The 23,861-nt window shown below is 40.4% G+C and overlaps 2 protein-coding genes and 1 pseudogene across 2 annotated transcripts; all 3 read left to right on the forward strand.

The window, feature by feature from the left end:
• The first annotated feature begins 1,989 nt into the window (after positions 1 to 1,989).
• Positions 1,990 to 5,229, forward strand: LOC137353578 (ferritin heavy chain B-like). The gene is made up of 6 exons (XM_068019941.1): positions 1,990 to 2,094; positions 3,142 to 3,288; positions 4,078 to 4,203; positions 4,644 to 4,785; positions 4,916 to 5,105; positions 5,193 to 5,229. Exons 1-6 carry the CDS (start codon positions 1,990 to 1,992, stop codon positions 5,227 to 5,229), a joined length of 747 nt encoding a protein of 248 aa, XP_067876042.1.
• Positions 5,230 to 6,959: 1,730 nt separating this feature from the next.
• Positions 6,960 to 10,367, forward strand: LOC137353579 (ferritin heavy chain B-like; annotated as a pseudogene).
• Positions 10,368 to 12,668: 2,301 nt separating this feature from the next.
• LOC137353684 (ferritin heavy chain B-like) lies at positions 12,669 to 22,238 on the forward strand. Its single transcript, XM_068020044.1, has 6 exons — positions 12,669 to 12,773; positions 13,890 to 14,036; positions 14,573 to 14,698; positions 20,593 to 20,739; positions 21,531 to 21,656; positions 22,092 to 22,238. Exons 1-6 carry the CDS (start codon positions 12,669 to 12,671, stop codon positions 22,236 to 22,238), a joined length of 798 nt encoding a protein of 265 aa, XP_067876145.1.
• The last annotated feature ends 1,623 nt before the right edge of the window (positions 22,239 to 23,861 follow it).

Raw genomic sequence — 23,861 nt, forward strand, 5'->3', positions numbered from 1 at the left:
GGTTTTTTTGGGTAGACTCATATTTTAGATTTATGGACATTGTTTTATTTTGGGAAAACTGAAAAGGATTCTATGGATTTTCTTGTCATTGTGGTCATTGAAAGGGCACTGAGAGGATTTGTGGTGAACAACCCTCACTGGCAGTCTCCAGTCTTCAGATAAATATCCCAGCAGGGGCTTTTTGACTTGGAGAAGATGGTTACAGAGAAGTGACAGGTCAAGATTTATAGGGGTCAGGAGGCTTGACTCTTGAGATATTGTTTTTGATTTTGCTTTGAACAGTGTGTTGGAGTGTGAACTGTTTTGAAGACAATTGGAGAAAACCAGCCAAGAGAGCAGTCACCATCAGCATCCTCTTCTATCTTTTTAAGAACTTCCTGTGAATTAAGTGTAAGAAATAGGGAAACTAATATTGCATGTCTCCTGAAAAGGCTGCCAGAAACCCTGATGGCGCATTTCACGTGGAAAACCTACCAAACTGATCTTCAATGTCGCCTGAAAAGAACTGTTCTAGAAAGATCCCAGTGGCAGCAGTCTACATGTATTTGGGACACCAAACCAAAAAAGGGACAACAGACATTTTTCGGTATCTTCTCTTTTTTCTTCAAGAATTAACAATATTTGGGCAAAGTATTCTTTTTTGCCTTTTTTGTAACAGAGCTCTAAAAAGAAAATCTCTTTTTCTGGTTATCCAGTGTGTGTGTGTATGTGTCTGTGTGAGGTAAAGACCTGCTACCCGACCCTAACACGACGGGACCTGACGACATGTGTCGGGTACAGGTCGGGTCGGGTCGCTCATTTGGGTGCGGCTTTCAGGCACTTCAGGTAAGAAGTGTTAAAAGTAAAAAACCCAGCTGAGGTGGGAGTCCGAGACGTCAAAGAGGGAAACTCTAAGTCTGCGCAGTGAGCGAGTGAACGTCCCTATGACGTCATCACGCTCATGCTGCAGCTTCCTGCAGATTGGGAGTCGCAGGGTAGGTAAAAGGAACATTCCGGTAGTTGGGTTGGGCTCAGGTCGGTTTGGGCTGGGTCGGGGTCGGGCTCGGGTCAGGGCATGGGAAGAAAATGGAGGGACTCGGGCCGGATGGGGCTCGGGTCAGATGTGGTTCTGTTGGGTTTGCATCGGGTTTTTTTTCGTGACCTGAGCAGGCCTTTAGTGTGAGGGGCTAAGATAAAAGGGAACTTTCATATTTCAATCTGTGTGTTACTGGTTAAGTCTTGTTTTATAATTAACTGATAATTTTGTTGTTTATTAAAGAAACCTGGTTGGTGTATTTTATTTTGGGGTAAAAATAGAGTCTATGATCGACCGTATTGGTAACTGGGTAAACATTTAAATATATGTTGTGACCTGTGGAGAAGTGGAACTAGAAAAAACAATGCCCTCCTCCCACCTCAGTCAGAACAATATATAGAGAGAAACTATTTTCTCTGGTGGGGCAGTCCAGGACAGGGGCTATAATCTGAATATTAGAACTAGACCATTCAGGGGTGATGTTAGGAAACATTTCTTCACAAAAAGGGATATGGAAATCTGGAATTCTCTCCCCCAAAATGTTGACATCAATTAAACATTTCAAAACTAAAACTGTTAGATTTTTGTTAGGTACAGGTATGATGCAATATGGATCCAATGCAGGCAAATGTCCTTAAGTGACAAACCATGATCTAATTGAATGGTGGAACAGGCTTGAGGGGCTGATTGGCTTCCTCCTGTTCCTATGTTCCAATCACAGTATAATCATCCAAACCTGCCTGTATTCCACAGCTCTCATTGTCGCTGGGTCCAACCCCCACAGCCTGACGACATTGTTAACTGGTGCCTGGATTCAATAACTATTCCTGACTGGCTACCTGGAATTGTCAATCATCATTAATGATGTCATTCCCTGTTTGAATGCAGGCTGTCCCAACGGTACAAATACAAGAGCTTGTGCAGGAAGTAGTTACATTGTTGTTTGAACTTAGCTTCTGTTAGTAGGAAAGATTATGATGGCATCTCAAGTGTGTCAGAACTACCACAAGGACTGTGAAGATGCTGTTAACAAGCAAATCAACCTGGAGCTCTATTCCTCCTATGTTTATCTTTCCATGGTGTGTATTGTTTTCTTGGCGTTCTGTTTCAAAGTTAAGACTGGGATTTCAATGTATTTTGAGTAGCTAGAATTTCTGTAGGTCTCACAGCTCCAGTGACCTGGGTTCAATTCTGGGTACTGCCTGTGTGGAGTTTGCAAGTTCTCCCTGTGTCTGCGTGGGTTTCCTCCGGGTGCTCTGGTTTCCTCCCATATGAAAAAGACTTGCTGGTTGATAGGTTAATTGGCCATTATAAATTGCTCCTAGTATAGGTAGGTGGTAGGGAAATATAGGGATAGGTGGAGATGTGGTAGGAATATGGGATTAGTGTATGATTTAGTATAAATGGGTGGTTGATGGTCAGCACAGACTCGGTAGGTCGAAGGGCCTGTTTCAGTGCTGTATTTCTAAACTAAAACTAAATATTAATTGGGTTTATAATGTATCTTTCTAGTTCTCCTAGACTTAAATCTGTGAATACCCTTGAAACAGGGACTCTATTCCTTGCTCTGTAATATTTATGTCCAATTTTGAAAGTAACTCCAGTTCTGTGTAGTTTCCAATAGAGGATTCATGATCATGCATAAACCTATTCAACTTGAATGGCAACTATGAAGTTTAGTGACTAGTTAGTGGAACACTGTCTGACTAGTTCTGGTCTGTCTTTCCCCCTTTGTAAATGAGTAAATCCTGTGGTGCTGAATTCTTTTGTTTTGAGTAATGAATTTGCATGAAGCAGTAATTGAAAAGTCTCATTCAGTCCAATAAGACTTTTAGATCACTTGTCTCTTCTTTGGTGGACGAAGGATGTCCTGCTGATAAATGTAGTTTAAATGCTGAAATGAAACTTGGATCCAAATAGTGTTACTGCTTTTAGTAATGTCACTGGGAGGAGCATTTCATCATGGTTAGTATTTTACAATATTAACTTGAAAAACCAAGCCCCTTAATTGAAGAAGATTCTTTTGAGATAAAGAATGGATGATTTACTAGGATGTTATTTTTAATGTGACCATGAATGATATTTGGGTCTGACCTCTCCCTTTCCATTTTTGCCTCTACCTGCAGTCCTATTACTTTGACCGGGATGATGTTGCCCTGCGTCACTTTGCTGAGTTCTTCAAGGAGCAGTCACATGAGGAACGGGAGCACGCTGAGAAACTGATGACATTCCAGAATAAACGTGGAGGCCGGATCATCTTGGAGGACATCAAGGTTAGATTTAATAAGCCGCTCCCTTCAACAGATTGGACTGCAGTTTCCATTCTATCGGATAAAAGCAAAATACTGCAGATGCTGGAAATCTGAAATAAAAACAAGAAATGCTGGAACCACTCAGCAGGTCTGGCAGCATCTGTGAAAAGAGAAGCAGAGTTAATGTTTTGGGTCGGTGACCCTCCTTCGGAAATCCGGAATGTTAACTCTGCTTCTCTTTCCACAGATGTTGCCAGACCTGCTGAGTGGTTCCAGCATTTCTTGTTTTTATTTCAGATTTCCAGCATCTGCAGTATTTTGCTTTCATCCTATGTTCCTTTATTCTAATAATGTCAGTACTCAATCTAGAGTTTAATGAGTAAAATTTCTAGTGTTGGTGAGTTGGTATGACTGACCTTTGTCTCCTATATTTATAAAATCAATAAATGGATTTTCAGAAGGAACAACGTCTGCTTTGTCAACCATTGGCTGAAACATACAGTGCTTAACTAGGTAACAGTCTTGAGAATGTGGGCCACAGCTGTAGATGTCCCTTAAATGTAGTTGAGGATTATAAAGGAGAAAAAGAAAATTTTGCATATTTGGGGTAATTGGGATTGGAGCTTTGGCCAAAAATGGCAGTGAACTGATCCAGTGTCCTGTAATGGTCTGTCAACCCAGTGATTAAACCCCATCCCTCATAGTATTGGGGTGCACAGATTGTCTTTGTTACTGCTAACATTGTTGACCTTGAGCATAACATCCCTTGGACTTTGCACTCCCACTAAAAAGACTACTATTCTGTTCCAGAAGCCAGTGCAGGATGAGTGGAGCAATGGTGTAGAGGCAATGCAGAGAGCTCTGCAGATGGAGAAGGATGTGAACCAGAGTCTGCTGGATCTGCACAAACTCTCCACTGGCAACACTGACCCTCATGTAAGTTAATATTGGAATGAGTTTTCAGGTTTGAAGGTGATGATTAGAATCTACCCTTAACTCTGGTAGAATTCCATAAGTTTTTTTTTTTGTCTTATTTAAAAAAACCAAGACATCCACACTAGATCTTGATCACTCAACAGTTTGCAAGGTACTTGGTTTCTCTGGCATCAATCTTGACTTGACTCCCAGTTTAATGGAATTGATTTGCCACATGTGGGTAAATTTTGGCCTTGTCTGGCTAAATATATCCACAGAATCTGAATGATTTCCTTCTGTGCTGACCACTTGGCCCACTGCCTGTGCTTCTTTCTCCAGAGAAAGTCTCGCTCCCATGTGCAGTACTTGTGCTATTATCCCAGTGCAAATAAAAATCTTATCTAATGAAGATTCTTGCTTTTTTAAGCTAACTATACTCGCCTGTTTCTCTTATGTTCTAGTTGTGTGACTTCCTGGAGACCCATTACTTGGATGAGCAAGTGAAGATGATCAAGAAGCTTGGAGATCACATCACCAACCTGAAGAGACTGGGAGCTCCTGACAATGGCATGGGAGAGTACCTGTTTGACAAGCACACGCTGAGTTAATTAGGGTTCTGCAACAATTAGTTCTATACTTTCTGAATTCTTTTTGATTGCCAGTTTTCTCATCTCTTGCTGTATATAGAAATAAAAGTATTTATCATGGATCTGATCTTTGTATAATTCAATAGCTGACTTGATTATTCAGATCATTATGCCTAGTTATATACTGATTCCATTTAAACCTTTCCCTGGCCAGCCTCCCAAACTTGGTTCAATGCCTTCTGAGGATAACTTACTCACATCTCCCAATTTTCATCGAGAAGCTTGTCGAGGATATCGGAAATATGCAGTTTCTGCGACAGAAGTGTTCTTGCTGCTGTAGGTGAGGTAGCATGAACTTGTGGAATATGGGGAAAGGATACCCAATTTCTACCTGCATATGACCTTTTTGTCCACTTATTATAGACAAGAATTAACCACCTTTAATCTGCCATTTGATTAACTAATATCTGTACCCCTAATTCACCTAAAGGGTATGTTTACCAATGTCTAGCCTCAGTACAGGGAGATGCTTGGGTGAGGTAGTAGGAGACCCCTACGAGTTGACCTCCTAAATCTTCCCTCATAATAGTCTTGCACGTTGCAGAAAGTGCACTGCGACTTTACAGGTCTTAAATTCCATGGGGATTGTGCTCCATCTCTCCAGCGTTATGTGGAGCAACAATGCTCACTTTAAAGCTTCTCCATTTTCTATTTCCCTAATTTGCTGGTTAGGTTGCAGAGTCAGTGTGGATCACTTTCCATCTATTGTGGTCAAGATTGGTATCCCTGGCTTGGTCTAGACCCACCTGGAATACATCAATTTTCCAAGCCATCTTAATTTGGACCCAACTGTGCAAAATGGAATTTCCATTAACAAACTCATACAATTACATTATTAATTACTGACTCTGAACAGATTCAGTTTGAGGAACGCCAATATCAAATACATCATTGACAAGGTTCAACACAAGAGGTAAAGAAAAATGGAAGCCTGTGCAATTGGAGGAAATCTTTCACTATGGGTGGAGATTTGATTTTTGAGGTGGGAGACAGAGTAGGGATAATGGGTATGTACTCCAAACTATGGCTCGTCATCCTTTCCTGGGATCTATACTGTGGCTTCAGCTTTTCATTATATTTATAAATGATATCGATGAAGGAATAGAGTGCAGGATATGCAGGTTTTCTGATGCCACTATGTTGGGTGGCACAGTTAGTGTAAACTGGAGCAGGAATTTGCAAAGGGACGCTGATAGAGTAAGTGAGTGTGAAAAATTATGAATGATGGAGTTTAATGTGAAGTTAAGGTTCCATGGACAGAAATTAATCAAAACCAGTGGAGAGATACAAACAAAATTGAAAAAACAAAATCAATGTTCATCTCTCACGAGGGCTGAAAATCAAAGTGGTGGAGGTTATGTTACAGTTGTATAAAGCTCAGGGTTAACCACATCTGAAGTACTGTGTTCATTTTGATCTGTTGGCCTTGGTGGGGGAACAGCACCAATTCACCAGAATGATACTCAGGCTAAATGATAAGGTCACTTTGCACTGACTGGTATGTATTCCTTCGTGTATTGAAGATTAAGTGATGATTATAATTGAGCTGTTGAAGATAATTAATGGGTTTAATAACGTAGATAGAGAGAAACTATTTTCTCTGGGACAGGGCTTCATCTTCAGATTAGGCAATTCAGGGATGATATTGGAAAGCATTTCTTCACAACACGGGAAAATAGAAATCTGGAACTCTCTTCCCCAAAATGGATCAAGTCAACATTCAAAATTGATGTTAGGTTTTTGTGAGTTAAGGTCATGAAATCATGAACCAAGGCAGGGAAATGGCATTAAGACACAGAGCAGCCATGATCTAATTGAATGGTGGAACAGACTTGAATTGGCCTCCTCCTGTTCCTTTGTTCCAATCACAGAATAATCTTGTAAACCAACCTGCATTCCACATCCCCGATTGGCTCTGGGTATCTCACCCCACCCACTGCTCCTTAATTGGTGCCTCGAGGCATGGAGGATTCCTGACTGGCTATCAGGGATTGTCAATCATCATTGGTGATGTCATTCCCTGTTTGAATACAGGCTGATCCAGTTGCATAAATACAAGAGCTTGTGAGGGAAGTGGTTAGATTGCTGTTGTTGTGTTTGATTTAGCTTCTGTCAATATTAGAAGTGAAGATGGTTTCCCAAGTGTGACAGAACTACCACAAGGACTGTGAGGATGCTGTTAACAAGCAGATTAACCTGGAGCTCTATTCCTCCTATGTTTACCTGTCCATGGTGAGTTTTGTATGTTTTGGGGTCCTAATTCAAAATTCAGGCTGTGACTTCATTGTATGCTGTTGTTTAGTGAATTGGCTTTTGGATGTATCTCAATAGCCCTCCCTAGACTTAATCCAGTGGATTATATTTAATAGTAATTCTGTAGAAGGTCTCATTAACAGACTGCTCCCGGCTCTGTAGTTGTCTTATTCGGAGATATTTTATACCTGAAACCAGCTCCATGGTTCCATGAAGCTTGTAATTGAGGATTCATCTTGAAGTATTAACTTGGTCAAATTTGTAACTTGGATGACAACAATTAACTTTAATTGGGTGACTCGTGAGTGAAATATGGACTGGCTTTCTCTTTTTACTAATTGAGTGAAATTCTTTGAATCCTCTGTCACGGAACCTGGATCTTGGTACTTGATTGTGCCAAAATGTTAAACTGCTGAATCTGGAAGGTTTTACTTTTTTTTAATTTAAATCCCTGAATTGGGGAAAGGGATTGGTGAAGGAGGGGGGGGGAGGGAAGAATGTCCCACTGAAATTTGAGCTTTCAACCTGCACTTGGACCTCTAATAGATTCTGCCAAAAAATATCATGTTTCCCTCTTGTCTAATTTTAGCCACTTGCCTTGTTTCTACTTCATGAGGAGGGACTTTCAACCTTTTCAGAAAAGATTAATGAAGCCAATTGTGCTTTGTGTAAGAATCATACTTTCTCCCTTAAACTGTAAATGCTTTCAAAAGCAAGGTATTGAAGTCATGAATGGGTATTTCATCTACTATGATACAGCCACCATTTTTGATGTGACCATGGAGGGAATTTTGGATGTGACCTGGCTTTCTTCAATTTTTTTTTTTGTCTCTACCTGCAGTCCTATTACTTTGATCGGGATGATGTTTCCCTGCGTCACTTTGCTGAGTTCTTCAAGGAGCAGTCACATGAGGAACGGGAGCACGCTGAGAAACTGCTGAAATTCCAGAATAAACGTGGAGGCCGAATCATCTTGGAGGACATCAAGGTTGGGTTTAATGAATGAGTGACCTCCTGTCTGGATCCCTGTAAATTGATGCTTTAGAAAGTATTTGAAAGAATTGATTCCATGGTTTAATGCAGTAATTGTATACATTTGTGACCCACTAGTTGCTTTTCCCCATTGTTCACCTTCTACTTTCTCATGTGTTTTTGTTTTAATCCATTGTAAGTGAACTGTCTGACTTTCCTCTTCAGAAGCCAGAGCAGGATGAGTGGAGCAATGGTCTGGAGGCAATGCAGAGAGCTCTGCAGATGGAGAAGGATGTGAACCAGAGTCTGCTGGATCTGCACAAACTCTCCACTGGCAACACTGACCCTCATGTAAGTTCCTAACATTGCAATTTTTCATGCATTGGTGATATTGGAATCTGCCCTTCACTCTACATTGGTAAACTTCTGTGTCAGTTTGTTTTTCATTTTTAGATTTTTGTTTTTGGGCCAAGAAGCCATCTACGCTGTAGACCTGGATCATTAAACTGTTCCCAAGGCACTGTGTATCTGCAGCATCAAAATGTTTCTTGTGCAGTCCATTCCCTGTTTTATTAAAATTGGTTTGCCATTTTTGGGTAATTCTGCTCTTGTCTGGTTAAATGTGCCCATGTCACACTGTCCCAATTCCAAACCAGTGTAATTTCCCTTCTGGAGAAGATCCTCATTAAACACCTGTTTGGCATTTTCTATTTCATGTTCTAGTTGTGTGACTTCCTGGAGACTCTCTACTTGGAGGAGCAAGTGAAGATGATCAAGAAGCTAAGAGATCACATCACCAACCTGAAGAGACTGGGAGCCCCTGACAATGGCATGGGAGAGTACCTGTTTGACAAGCTCACCCTGAGTTGATTAGCATTATAGAACCATAGTTCTGTAATATTGGTAGAAATAAAATGTGATCCATTTCTGGTTATTATGTAGTTTTCTCATTTCTTGCTGGATGTGGAAATAAAAGTGGTCATGGAGTGGTCTTTTGTTTTTCTTTGTATAGATAAGTAACTCATTTCATTATTCAGATTACCAAGATACCTAGCTGTCTAATATCTGGTTCCACTGCAACTTTACCATGCCTTTTGAGTTTTGCCCTCCTACATCCAGTTTCTGAGAACTGATTTCAATGTCTGGTTAGGATAGTTTGTTCACATCTTCCAATTTCACTGAAAAACCTGTCGGGAATATCTGAAATATGCAATTTTTATCACAAAGGTAGTTTCTTACATCTGCAGCTGAAATGTTGTGCAACATGAGAAAGGGATGCTGAATTTTGTTTTGACCCCCTGTTCTCATTGGAGCACAAGGCAATGCAGAGAGATTTGATAGAGATGTGAAGATGCTGACAGGGGAACAAAGGAAGATCTATTCCTGTTAACTGATTGTACAAGTACTTGGGACACACACGTAGGGGGTTTGGGCAAGAGATGAAGGAATAGCTGAGGTGAACCTTTATTTTTTTTAATGACCTGGAACATCCTGCAGCGAAAGCAAAAAATGACATCAAAAAGAAATTGGGTGAGCATGTGGAGGCAAAAAAACTTGTAGGTGCGAGAGTAGGAGAATGGGACTGAATGCAGTGTACTGGTAACCAGAGACTCCGTGGACCGAATGGCCTCTTGTGTCATAAATGACTGACATTATTCATTGTAAAATATTCACCATCTTAATCTGCCTCGTGGCCACGTTGTCATTTGTTCAACCATTACTTGCACCCCTATTCACCAGGAGCCATACTTACGAATGTCTGGGATGAGTGAGTGCAGAAATACTTGGGTCAGGTAGTTATAACACTCTATGTCAGGTTAAAATTTTCCCTCACAATCAAGTCTCAATAGACTTCAGTTTTGCAGAAGCAACAACACAGGACTTTACAACTCCTAAATTCCATGGGGCTTGACCTCCATGTTGCACTTAGACGGAGCAACAGAGTTCTGTTCGAAGCTCTCCACTTTTCATTTCCCCAACATGTCAGTTGGTTTGCAGATGTGCTGTGGAATGTTTCGGGCTGGACAATCTTTTTCAATATATTGTGGTTAGCATTGTTAGAATAGATTCATTCTACACCCATCAAACGCAGTGTCAATTCTCCAAGAGATGGATCTAATTGTGTTCAACACAAAATGAAGTTCCATTTGCAGACTGCTGCAATTATGTTGACAAACTCTGAATATGAGAACAGATTCCATCAGGTTCACTTTGAGAAAACTCCAAGAAGCCAACATCAAATACATCATTGACAAGATTCTACTCAAGAGATTAGGAAAAACGGAAGCACGTGGAATTGCAGGAAACCTTTAAACATGGTTGTGGAGTTGGTTGGGAGGTAGGAAACCGAGAGTAGAGATAATGGGTATGTACTCCAATTGGCAGGATACGACGAGTCATCTCTCCCAGGGATCTGTACCTGGGCCTCAGTTTTTCATTACATTTTTAAATGACATGAAGGAATCGAGAGCCATATATCCAAGTTTGCTAATGACACTAAGTTAGGTGTTACAGTAGGTAGAGTAATTTGGAGCAGAAAATTGAAAAGGGATGTTGATAGATTAGGTGAGTAGCCAAAACTATGATAGATGAATTTCAATGTCAGATAGAGCGAGGACAGAGAGACATAAATCAGAATATTTTCCAAAAGGAGAGGAGCTAGGAACTGTGGAGGAGCAGAGAGAGTTAGGGGTCCGTGTACAGAAATTACTAAAAGCTAGTGGACTAGTACATAAATGAATTAAAATGTCTAATAGACTGTTAGTCTTCATCTCAAGGAGTCTGTAAAACATAGGGTGGAGGTTATGCTATATTTGTATAAAGCCCTGGTTAGATCACATCTGGAGTACTGTGTTCAGCTTTGACATATTGACCTTGGTGGGAGTGCAGCACAGATTCACCAGAATGATACCAGGGATAAAAGGGTTAAATTACGAGGACAGTTTGCATTAATGACTTTTGTATTCTTCAAGTATAGAAGAGTAAAGAATTATTATAATTGATATGTTGAACATGAATAATAGATATGATAAGGTATCGTTGTGACGGTGTTGCTATACTTCTCGTTGGTTTTTGTTGAGGACTCATATTTTACAATTATGGACATTGTTTTATTTTGGGAAAATTGAAAAGGATTGTATGGATTTTTTTTTCACTGGGGTCCTTGAAAGGGCACTGAGAGGACTTATTGTAAACAACACTCACTGGAAGTTACCTGTCTTCAGATAAATATCAGCAGGGGCTTTTTGACTTGGAGAAGATATTTACAGAGAAGTGACAGGTCAAAATGTACAGGGGTCAGGAGGCTTGACTCTTGAGATATTGTTTTTGGTTTTGCTTTGAACTGTGTATTGGGGTATAAACTGTTTCAAGGCAATTGGAGAAAACCAGCCAAGAGAGCAGTCACCATCAGCATCCTCTTCCATCTTTTTGAGAACTTCCTGTGAATTAAGTGTAAGAAATAGAGAAACTGATGCTGCATGTCTCCTGAAAAGGCTGCCAGAAACCCCTGATGGTGCATCTCACCTGGAAAACCAGCCAAACTGATCTTCAATGTCGCCTGAAAAGAACTATTCTGGAAAGATCCCAGTGGCAGCCGCATAAGGGTATTTGGGACACCAAACAAAAAAAGGGACACCTGACATCTTTCCAAAGCTTCTCTTTTATCTGCAAGAATTAGCAAGTATCAGGCCAAAGTATTCCTTTTTGTCTTGTTTTTATAACAGAGTTCTAAAAAGAAAATCTTTTTTTTCTGGTTCTCCAGTGTGTGTGTGTATGTTTGTGTGAGGGGCTAGGGTAAAAGGGAACTTTCATTTTTCAATCGGTGTGTTATTGCTTTGCTTTGTTACTGGTTAATTCTTGTTTTATAATAAATTGATAATTTTGTTATTAAATAAACCTGGTTAGTCTATTTATACTGGGGTAAAAATAGAGTATATGATTGACCAAATCAGTAACTGGGTAAACAGTTAAATACATGTTGTGACCTGTGGAGAAGCGGGATTAGAAAAAAATTGCACTCCTCCCACCTCGGTCCAAACAGAAAATACAGAGGAACAATTTTCTCTGGTGACATAGTCCAGGACAAGGGGTATAATCTTAAAATTAGAGCTAGACCATTCAGGGGTGATGTCAGGAAGCATTTTTTCACAAAAAGTGAAATGAAAAGCCGGAACTGTCTCCCCCAAAATGTTGAGATCAATTAAATATTTCAAAAGTGAGATTTTTGTTAGGTTTGGGTATGAAGAAATATGGATCCAATGCAGGCAAAATGCATTTAGATACAAACCATGATCTAATTGAATGGTGGAACAGGCTTGAGGGGCTGATTGGCCTCCTCCTGTTCCTATGTTCCAATCACAGTCTAATCATCCAAACCTGCCTGAATTCCACAGCTCTCATTGTCTCTGGGTCCACCCCCACAACCCGTCTACATTGTTAATTGGTGCCTGGATTCATGAGCGATTCCTGACTGGCTACCTGGAATTGTCAATCATCATTAATGATGTCATTCCCTGTTTGAATGCAGGCTGTCCCAGTAGCATAAATACAAGAGCTTGGGTAAGAAGCAGTTAGATTGTTGTTTGAACTTAGCTTCTGTTAGTAGTAAAGATTATGATGGCCTCTCAAGTGTGTCAGAACTACCACAAGGACTGTGAAGATGCTGTTAACAAGCAAATCAACCTGGAGCTCTATTCCTCTTATGTTTATCTTTCCATGGTGTGTATTGCTTTCTGGGGGTCCTATTTCAAAGTTATGATTGGAATTTCAATGCATTTTGAGTAGCTAGAATTTTTCTGGGCCAATCAGTTGGGTTTATTATCTATCTCTGTAGTTCTCCCTGGTCTTAAATCAGTGAACACCCTTGAAACAGGGACTCTGTTCCTTTCTCTGTAATCTGTGTCCAATTTTGAAAGTAACTCTCAGGTTCCATGAGGTTTCCAACTGAGGATTCATGTTGAAGATGTATAAACCTAGTCACATTTTCCCACTTAAATGATAATTTACATTTAGTGACTAGTTAGTAAACATTGTTTGACTTGTTCTGGACTGTCTTTTTCCCCCTTTGTTAATGAATCAATCCTGTGGTGCTGTCCTTTTTATAGGAGGGGTAATTATCTTGCATGAAGCAGTAGTCTACAGGTCTTTCTCTACTGAATGAAGAGAATAAAATCTCACTCACTTCAATCTTCATTGGGGGGAGCAAAGGATGTCCTACTGTTTAGTATAATTTGAATGCTGAAATGTAATTCTGATCCAAATAGTATTATTGCTTTTAGTGATCTTGCAGGGAGGGGTGTTTCAACAATTTTCCATTTTACAGTATAAACTTGAAAAGCTAAGCCCCTTTTAATTGAAAGCAAATTCTTTTGAGGTGAAGATGATTTATCTACCATGTAATCACTACCATTTTTCATAGTCATAAATGAGACTTGGGTAGTTGAGTAAATCCTGTAGTGTTAAGCTCTTGTCTGAGGAGTAGTGATATTACATGAAGCAGTAATCTTAAAAATCTCATTCTACTGAATGCAACTTCTCTTCTATCACTTCATTGGGGGACAAAGGATGTCCTGCTGATAACTATAGTTTGAGTGCCTGAAATGCAACTTTGATCCAAACAGTATTACTGCTTTTCTTTTTGTAATGTTACAGGGAGGGGCATTTCAACATTTAACATTTTACAGCTGAACTTTGGAAACCCAAGCCCCTTTAATTGAAAGCAAATTCTTTTGATATAAAGAATGGGTGATTTATTTACCATACCATTTTTGACATTGCCATAAATGAGATTTGGGTCTGACCTCTCTTCCCTTTCCATTTTGTCTCTACCTGCAGTCCTATTACTTTGACCGGGATGATGTTGCCCTGCGTCACTTTGCTGAGTTCTTCAAGGAGCAGTCACATGAGGAACGGGAGCACGCTGAGAAACTGATGAAATTCCAGAATAAACGTGGAGGCCGAATCATCTTGGCAGACATCAAGGTTGGGATCTTATCTTCACGGAATCCATGATCTAACTTGGATACTTTCAGGCTATGTTCCTTATTCTAATGTCAGTACTCAATCTAGAGTTTAATGAGTAAAATTTCTAGTGTTGGTGAGTTGGCATGAGCGACCTTTTGTCTCCTATATTTATAAAATCAATAAATGGATTTTCAGAAGGAACAACGTCTGCTTTGTCAACTATTGGCTGAAACATAGTGCTTAACTAGGTAACAGTCTTTGAGAATGTGGGCCACAGCTGTAGATGTCCCTTAGATGTAGTTGAGGACCAAAAAGGAGAAAGAGAAAATTTAGCATATTTGGGGTAATTGGGATTCGAGCTTTGGCCAAAAATTGCAGTGTAGAGGCAATGAACTGATCCAGTGTCCTGTAATGGTCTGTCAACCCAGTGATTAAACCCCATCCCTCATAGTATTGAGGTGCACAGATTGTCTTTGCTGTTAACATTGTTGACCTTGAGCATAACATCCCTTGGACTTTGCACTCCCACTAACAGGACCACTATTTTGTTCCAGAAGCCAGAGCAGGATGAGTGGAGCAATGGTCTGGAGGCAATGCAGAGAGCTCTGCAGATGGAGAAGGATGTGAACCAGAGTCTGCTGGATCTGCACAAACTCTCCACTGGCAACACTGACCCTCATGTAAATTAATATTGGAATGAGTTTTCAGATGGATTGAATGTGATAATTGGAATGTGCCTTTAACTCTGGTAGTGTTCCATATGTTTTTGGGCCTTTTATATTTATATATTAAACAGTGTGAATGGCTTTTTTTTTTTATCTGGATCACCAAACTGTTCACAAGGTACTTGGTTTCTCTGGCATCAATCTTTTGTAATCACTTTGTGTAATGGATTTGACTTGCCATATTCTGGGTAAATTTTGGTCTTGTCTGGCTAAACTTATTCACAGAATAGAATGATTTCCTTCTGTGCTGACCACTTTGCCTGTTGCCTGTGCTTGTTCTCTGGAGCAAGTCTCGCTCCCATCTGCAGTACTTGCACCATTATCCTAGTGCAAATAAAATCTTATCGAATGAAGTTACTTGCATTTTTTAAAGCTAACTATACTTGCCTGTTTCTCATGTTCTAGTTGTGTGACTTCCTGGAGACTCACTACTTGGATGAGCAAGTGAAGATGATCAAGAAGCTTGGAGATCACATCACCAACCTGAAGAGACTGGGAGCCCCTGACAATGGCATGGGAGAGTACCTGTTTGACAAGCACACGCTGAGTTGATTAGCATTCTAGAATCGTTAGTTCTGTAATATTGGTTGAAATAAAATGTGATCCATTTCTCATTAGCATGCAATGTTATTTCTTGCTGGATGTGGAAATAAAGGTATTTATGGACTGAATTTGTTTTTCTTCTCTAAGTAACTCATTTCATTACTCAGATCACCAAGGTACCTTACTGTCCAATATCTAATTCCACTGAAACTTTACCATGCCTTTGAGTTTTGACCTCCTACATCCAGCTTCTGCGAAGTGATTCAATGTCTGCTTAGGTTAGTCTGCTCACATCTTCCAATTTTCAGTGAGAAACTTGTAGGGAATGTCTGAAATATGCAAGTTTCACTGCAAAAGTAGTTTCTTGCATCGACAGCTGATATGTCATGCAGCTGTATGACACAAGGAAGGGATGCTGAATTTGGTTTTGACCCCCTGTTCTCATTGGAGCAAAGGGCAATGCAGAGAGATTTGATAGAGAAGGGACCATGTTGACCAAGGAAGTTCTATTCCTGTTAGCTGATAACACAAGTACTCACCAACGCAGCCTTGGGGGCTTTGGGCAAGTGATGTAGGAGTATCTGAGGAGAATTTTTTTTTTAATACAACCAGTGGCAATGCCTTGGAACTTGCTGGTTATGTAGATGGTGGCAGTGTAGCCAATAACTGACTACAAAAGGAAATTGGATCAGCATTTGGAGGAAAATACTTGTAGGTGCTAGAGTAGGGGAATGGGGCTGAATGTACTGTACTGGTCACAAAAGACTCCATGGACTGAATGGCCTCCTGTGTCATAAATGACTCTGACAATTCATTGTAAAACATTCACCATCTTAATCTACCTTTGACCAGGTTGTCATTTGGCCAACTATTACTTGGAACCCTATTCACCCAGGAGCTATATTTATGAATGTCTGGGATGAGTGAATGCAGAAATACTTGGGTCAGGTAGTTATACCCCCTTCTATTTCAGGTTAAAATCATCGCTAGCAAACAAGTCTCAAGTTCAGCTTTGCAGAAGCAACAACACAGGAATTCACAACTCTTAAATTCCATGGGGCTAGACCTCCAGGTTGCACTGAGACAGAGCAACAGTGTTCTGTTCGAAGCTCTCCACTTTTCATTTCCCCAACATGTCAGTTGGTTTGCAAATTCGCTTTGGGCTGGCCAATCTTTTTCAACGTATTGTGGTTAGCACTGTGAGAATACATTCATTCTAGACCCATCAAGCGCAGTGTCAATTCTCCAAGAGATGGATCCAATTGTGCTCAACACAAAATGAAGTTCCATTTGCAGACTCCTGCGATTATGTTGACAAACTCTGAATCTGAGAACAGATTCAATCGGATTCACTTCGAGAAAACTCAAAGTAGCCAACATCAAATACATCATTGACAGGATTCTACTGAAGAGATTAGGAAAAATGGAAGTACATGGAATTGCAGGAAACCTTTAGACATGGTCATGGAGTTGGTTGGGAGGTAGGAAACAGAGAATAGAGATAATGGGTATGTACTCCAATTGGCAGGATATGACTAGTCATCTCTCCCAGGGATCTGTACCAGGGCCTCAGTTTTTCATTATATTTATAAATGACATGAAGGAATCGAGAGCCATATATCCAAGTTTGCTAATGACGCTAAGTTACTTCGGTGTTACAGTAGGTGGAGTCAATTGGAGCAGAAAATTGAAAAGCAACATTGATAGATTGTGAGTAGCCAAAACTGTGATCGATAAATTTCAATGTGCGATAGAGCGAGAACAGAGAGAGATAAATCAGAATATTTTCTAAATGGTGAGGAGCTAGGAACTGTGGAGGAGCAGAGAGAGTTAGGGGTCTGTGTACAGAAATTACTAAAAGCTAGTGGAGTGGTATTTAAATGAATTAAAAAGTTGAATAGACTTCATCTCAAGGGTCTGGAATCCAAAGGGGTGGAGGTTATGCTTTATTTGTGTAAAGCTCTGGTTAGATCACATCTGGAGTATTGTGTTCAGCTTTGATATATTGACCTTGGTGGGAGTGCAGCACAGATTCACCAGAATGATACCAGGGATAAAAGGGTTAAATTACGAGGACAGTTTGCATTAACGACTCTTGTATTCTTCAAGTATAGAAGAGTAAAGAATTATTATAATTGATGTGTTTAACATGAGTACTAGATTTGATCAGGTGTTGTTATAACGGTGCTGCTACATTTCTTGTTTTTTTTTGGTAGACTCATATTTTACAATTATGGACATTGTTTTATTTTGGGAAAACTGAAAAGGATTCTATGGATTTTCTTGTCATTGAAAGGGCACTGAGAGGATTTGTGGTGAACAACCCTCACTGGCAGTCTCCAGTCTTCAGATAAATATCCCAGCAGGGGCTTTTTGACTTGGAGAAGATGTTTACAGAGAAGTGACAGGTCAAGATTTATAGGGGTCAGGAGGCTTGACTCTTGAGATATTGTTTTTGATTTTGCTTTGAACAGTGTGTTGGAGTGTGAACTGTTTTGAAGACAATTGGAGAAAACCAGCCAAGAGAGCAGTCACCATCAGCATCCTCTTCTATCTTTTTGAGAACTTCCTGTGAATTAAGTGTAAGAAATAGGGAAACTAATATTGCATGTCTCCTGAAAAGGCTGCCAGAAACCCTGATGGCGCATTTCACGTGGAAAACCTACCAAACCGATCTTCAATGTCGCCTGAAAAGAACTGTTCTGGAAAGATCCCAGTGGCAGCAGTCTACATGTATTTGGGACACCAAACCAAAAAAGGGACAACAGACATTTTCCGTATCTTCTCTTTTTTTCTTCAAGAATTAACAATATTTGGGCAAAGTATTCTTTTTTGCCTTTTTTGTAACAGAGCTCTAAAAAGAAAATCTATTTTTCTGGTTATCCAGTGTGTGTGTGTATGTGTCTGTGTGAGGTAAAGACCTGCTACCCAACCCTAACACGACGGGACCTGACGACATGTGTCGGGTACAGGTCGGGTCGGGTCGCTCATTTGGGTGCGGCTTTCAGGCACTTCAGGTAAGAAGTGTTAAAAGTAAAAAACCCAGCTGAGGTGGGAGTCTGGGACGTCAAAGAGGGAAACTCTAAGTCTGCGCAGTGAGCGAGTGAACGTCCCTATGACGTCATCACGCTCATGCTGCAGCTTCCTGCAGATTGGGAGTCGCAAGGTAGGTAAAAGGAACATTCCGGTAGTTGGGTTGGGCTCAGGTCGGTTTGGGCTGGGTCGGGCTCTGGTCAGGGCATGGGAAGAAAATGGAGGGACTCGGGCCGGATGGGGCTCGGGTCAGATGTGGTTCTGTTGGGTGTGCATCGGGTATTTTTTCGTGACCTGAGCAGGCCTTTAGTGTGAGGGGCTAAGATAAAAGGGAACTTCCATATTTCAATCTGTTACTGGTTAAGTCTTGTTTTATAATTAACTGATAATTTTGTTTATTAAAGAAACCTGGTTGTTGTATTTTATTTTGGGGTAAAAATAGAGTCTATGATTGACCGAATCGGTAACTGGGTAAACATTTAAATATATGTTGTGACCTGTGGAGAAGTGGAACTAGAAAAAACAATGCCCTCCTCCCACCTCAGTCAGAACAGTATATAGAGAGAAACTATCTTCTCTGGTGGAGCAGTCCAGGACAGGGGCTAGAATCTGAATATTAGAACTAGACCATTCAGGGGTGATGTTAGGAAACATTTCTTCACAAAAGGGGATATGGAAATCTGGAATTCTCTCCCCCAAAATGTTGACATCAATTAAACATTTCAAAACTAAAACTGTTAGATTTTTGTTCGGTACAGGTATGATGCAATATGGATCCAATGCAGGCAAATGTCCTTAAGTGACAAACCATGATCTAATTGAATGGTGGAACAGGCTTGAGGGGCTGATTGGCCTCCTCCTGTTCCTATGTTCCAATCACAGTATCATCCAAACCTGCCTGTATTCCACAGCTCTCATTGTCTCTGGGTCCAACCCCCATAGCCTGACTCCATTGTTAACTGGTGCCTGGATTCATGAACTATTCCTGACTGGCTACCTGGAATTGTCAATAATCATTAATGATGTCATTCCCTGTTTGAATGCAGGCTGTCCCAACAGTACAAATACAAGAGCTTGTGCAGGAAGCAGTTATATTGTTGTTTGAACTTAGCTTCTGTTGGTAGGAAAGATTATGATGGCATCTCAAGTGTGTCAGAACTACCACAAGGACTGTGAAGATGCTGTTAACAAGCAAATCAACCTGGAGCTCTATTCCTCCTATGTTTATCTTTCCATGGTGTGTATTGTTTTCTTGGGGTCCTGTTTCAAAGTTAAGATTGGAATTTCAATGTATTTTGAGTAGCTTGAATTTCTGTAGGCCTCACAGCTCCAGTGAGCTGGGTTCAATTCTGGGTACTGCCTGTGTGGAGTTTGCAAGTTCTCTCTGTGTCTGCGTGGGTTTTCTCCGGGTGCTCCGGTTTCCTCCCATATGCCAAAGACTTGCTGGTTGATAGGTTAATTGGCCATTATAAATTGCTCCTAGTATAGGTAGGTGGTAGGGAAATATAGGGACAGGTGGAGATGTGGTAAGAATATGGGATTAGTATAAATGGGTGGTTGATGGTCGGCACAGACTCGGTAGGTCGAAGGGCCTTTTTCAGTGCTGTATTTCTAAACTAAAACTAAATATTAATTGGGTTTATAATGTATCTTTCTAGTTCTCTTAGACTTAAATCAGTGAACACCCTTGAAACAGGGACTCTATTCCTTGCTCTGTAATATTTATCTCCAATTTTGAAAGTAACTCCAAAGTTCTGTGGTTTCCAATAGAGGATTCACGATCATGTATAAACCTATTCAACTTGAATGGCAACAATTAAGTTTAGTGACTAGTTAGTGGAACATTGTCTGACTAGTTCTGGTCTGTCTTTCCCCCTTTGTAAATGAGTAAATCCTGTGGTGCTGAGTTCTTTTGTTTGAGTAATGAATTTGCATGAAGCAGTAATCTAAAAGTCTTATTGGACTGAATGAGACTTTTCAATCACTTGTCTCTCCTTTGGTGGACGAAGGATGTCCTGCTGATAAATGTAGTTTAAATGCTGAAATGAAACTTGGATCCAAATAGTGTTACTGCTTTTAGTAATGTCACTGGGAGGAGCATTTCATCATAGTTAGTATTTTACAGATTAACTTGAAAAACCAAGCCCCTTAATTGAAGAAGATTCTTTTGAGATAAAGAATGGATGATTTACCAGGATGTTACCATTTTTAACATGACCATGAATGAGATTTGGGTCTGACCTCTCCCTTTCCATTTTTGCCTCTACCTGCAGTCCTATTATTTTGACCGGGATGATGTTGCCCTGCGTCACTTTGCTGAGTTCTTCAAGGAGCAGTCACATGAGGAACGGGAGCACGCTGAGAAACTGATGAAATTCCAGAATAAACGTGGAGGCCGGATCATCTTGGAGGACATCAAGGTTAGATTTAATAAGCTGCTCCCTTCAACAGATTGGACTGCAGTTTAAATTCTATAGGATGAAAGCAAAATACTGCAGATGCTGGAAATCTGAAATAAAAACAAGAAATGCTGGAACCACTCAGCAGGTTTGGCAGCATCTGTGGAAAGAGAAGCAGTTAACGTTTTGGGTCGGTGACCCTCCTTCGGAAATCCGGAATGTTAACTCTGCTTCTCTTTCCACAGATGCTGCCAGACCTGCTGAGTGGTTCCAGCATTTCTTGTTTTTATTTAAGATTTCCAGCATCTGCAGTATTTTGCTTTCATCCTATGTTCCTTTATTCTAATGTCAGTACTCAATCTATCTAGAGTTTAATGAGTAAAATTCTAGTGTTGGTGAGTTGGTATGACTGACCTTTGTCTCCTATATTTATAAAATCAATAAATGGATTTTCAGAAGGAACAACGTCTGCTTTGTCAACTATTGGCTGAAACATAGTGCTTAACTAGGTAACAGTCTTGAGAATGTGGGCCACAGCTGTAGATGTCCCTTAGATGTAGTTGAGGATTATAAAGGAGAAAAAGAAAATTTAGCGTAATTGGGATTCGAGCTTTGGCCAAAAATGGCAGTGCAGAGGCAATGAACTGATCCAGTGTCCTGTAATGGTCTGTCAACCCAGTGATTAAACCCCATCCCTCATCGTATTGGGGTGCACAGATTGTCTTTGTTACTGCTAACATTGATTGTTGACCTTGAGCATAACATCCCTTGGACTTTGCACTCCCACTAACAGGACCACTATTTTGTTCCAGAAGCCAGTGCAGGATGAGTGGAGCAATGGTGTAGAGGCAATGCAGAGAGCTCTGCAGATGGAGAAGGATGTGAACCAGAGTCTGCTGGATCTGCACAAACTCTCCACTGGCAACACTGACCCTCATGTAAGTTAATATTGGAATGAGTTTTCAGGTTTGAAGGTGATTAGAATCTGCCTTTAACTCTGGTAGCATTCCATAAGTTTTTTGTCTTCATATTTAAAAACACCAAGACATCCACACTAGATCTGGATCACTGAACAGTTTGCAAGGTACTTGGTTTCTCTGGCATCAATCTTGACTTGACTCTCAGTTTAATGGAATTGATTTGCCACATGTGGGTAAATTTAGGCTTTGTCTGGTTAAATATATCCACAGAATCTGAATGATTTCCTTCTGTGTTGTTCACTTGGCCCACTGCCTGTGCTTCTTTCTCTCGAGAAAGTCTCGCTCCCATGTACAGTAAATGTGCTATTATCCCAGTGCAAATAAAAATCATATCCAATGAAGATTCTTGCTTTTTTTTAAGCTAACTATACTCACCTGTTTCTCATGTTCCAGTTGTGTGACTTCCTGGAGACTCACTACTTGGATGAGCAAGTGAAGATGATCAAGAAGCTTGGAGATCACATCACCAACCTGAAGAGACTGGGAGCCCCTGACAATGGCATGGGAGAGTACCTGTTTGACAAGCACACGCTGAGTTAATTAGGGTTCTGCAACTATTAGTTCTGTACTTGCTGAATGCTTTTTTGATTGCCAGTTTTCTCATCTCTTGCTGTATATAGAAATAAAAGTATTTATCATGGATCTGATCTTTGTATAATTCAATAGTTGATTTGATTATTCAGATCATTATGCATAGTTACATACTGATTCCATTTAAACCTTTCCCTCTCCCTGGCCAGCCTCCCAAATTTGGTTCAATGCCTTCCAAGGATAACTTACTCACATCTCCCAATTTTCATCGAGAAGCTTGTAGAGGATATCTGAAATATGCAGTTTCTGCTACAGAAGTGTTCTTGCTGCTGTAGGTGAAGTAGCATGAACTTGTGAAATACTGGGAAAGGATACCCAATTTCTACCTGCATGTGACCTTTATGTCCACTTATTATAGTCCAGAATTAACCACCTTTAATCTGCCATTTGCTTAACTAATATCTGTACCCCTAATTCACCTAAAGGGGATGTTTACCAATGTCTTGCCTCAGTACAGGGAGATGCTTGGGTGAGGTAATAGGATACCCCTATGAGTTGAGCTCATAAATCTTCCTTCATAATAGTCTTGCACTTTGCAGAAAGTGCACTGTGACTTTACAGGTCTAAAATTCCATAGGGATTGTGCTTCTATCTCTCCAGCGTTATGTAGATCAACACCGTTCACTTTAAAGCTTCTCCATTTTCTATTTCCCTAATTTGCTGGTTAGGTTGCAGAGTCAGTGTGGATCACTTTCCATCTATTGTGGGCAAGATTGGTATCCCTGACTTGGTCTGGACCCACCTGGGCGTACATCAATTTTCCAAGCCATCTTAATTTGGATCTAACTGTGCAAAATGGAATTTCCATTAACAAACTCATACAATTACATTATGAATTGCTGACTCTGAACAGATTCAGTTTGAGGAAAGCCAATATCAAATACATCACGGACATGGTTCAACACAAGAGGTAAGGAAAAATGGAAGCCTGTGCAATTGGAGGAAATCTTTATTTATGGGTGGAGATTTGGTTTTGAGGTGGGAGACAGAGTAGGGATAATGGGTATGTACTCCAAACTATGGCTCGTCATCCTTTCCTGGGATCTATACTGTGGCTTCAGCTTTTCATTATATTTATAAATGATATCGATGAAGGAATAGAGTGCAGGATATGCAGGTTTTCTGATGCCACTATGTTGGGTGGCACAGTTAGTGTAAATTGGAGCAGGAATTTGCAAAGGGACATTGATAGAGTAAGTGAGTGTGAAAAATTATGAATGATGGAGTTTAATTTGAAGTCAAGGTTCCATGTACAGAAATTAATAAAAACATTGAAAAAACAAAATCAATGTTCATCTCACGAGGGCTGAAAATCAAAGTGGAGGAGGTTATGTTACAGTTGTATAAAGCTCGGGGTTAACCACATTTGAAGTACTGTGTTTCTTTTTACGAGATACAGCACTGAAACAGGCCCTTCAGCCCACCGAGTCTGTGCTGACCATCAACCACCCATTTATACTAATCCTACACTAATCCCATATTCCTACCCCATCCCCACCTGTCCATACATTTCCCTACCACCTACCTACACTAGGGGCAATTTACAATGGCCAATTTACCTACCAACCTGCA

This window comes from Heterodontus francisci, chromosome 41 (assembly GCF_036365525.1).
Source record: "Heterodontus francisci isolate sHetFra1 chromosome 41, sHetFra1.hap1, whole genome shotgun sequence".
In the NCBI taxonomy this organism is placed as follows: Eukaryota; Metazoa; Chordata; class Chondrichthyes; order Heterodontiformes; family Heterodontidae; genus Heterodontus; species Heterodontus francisci.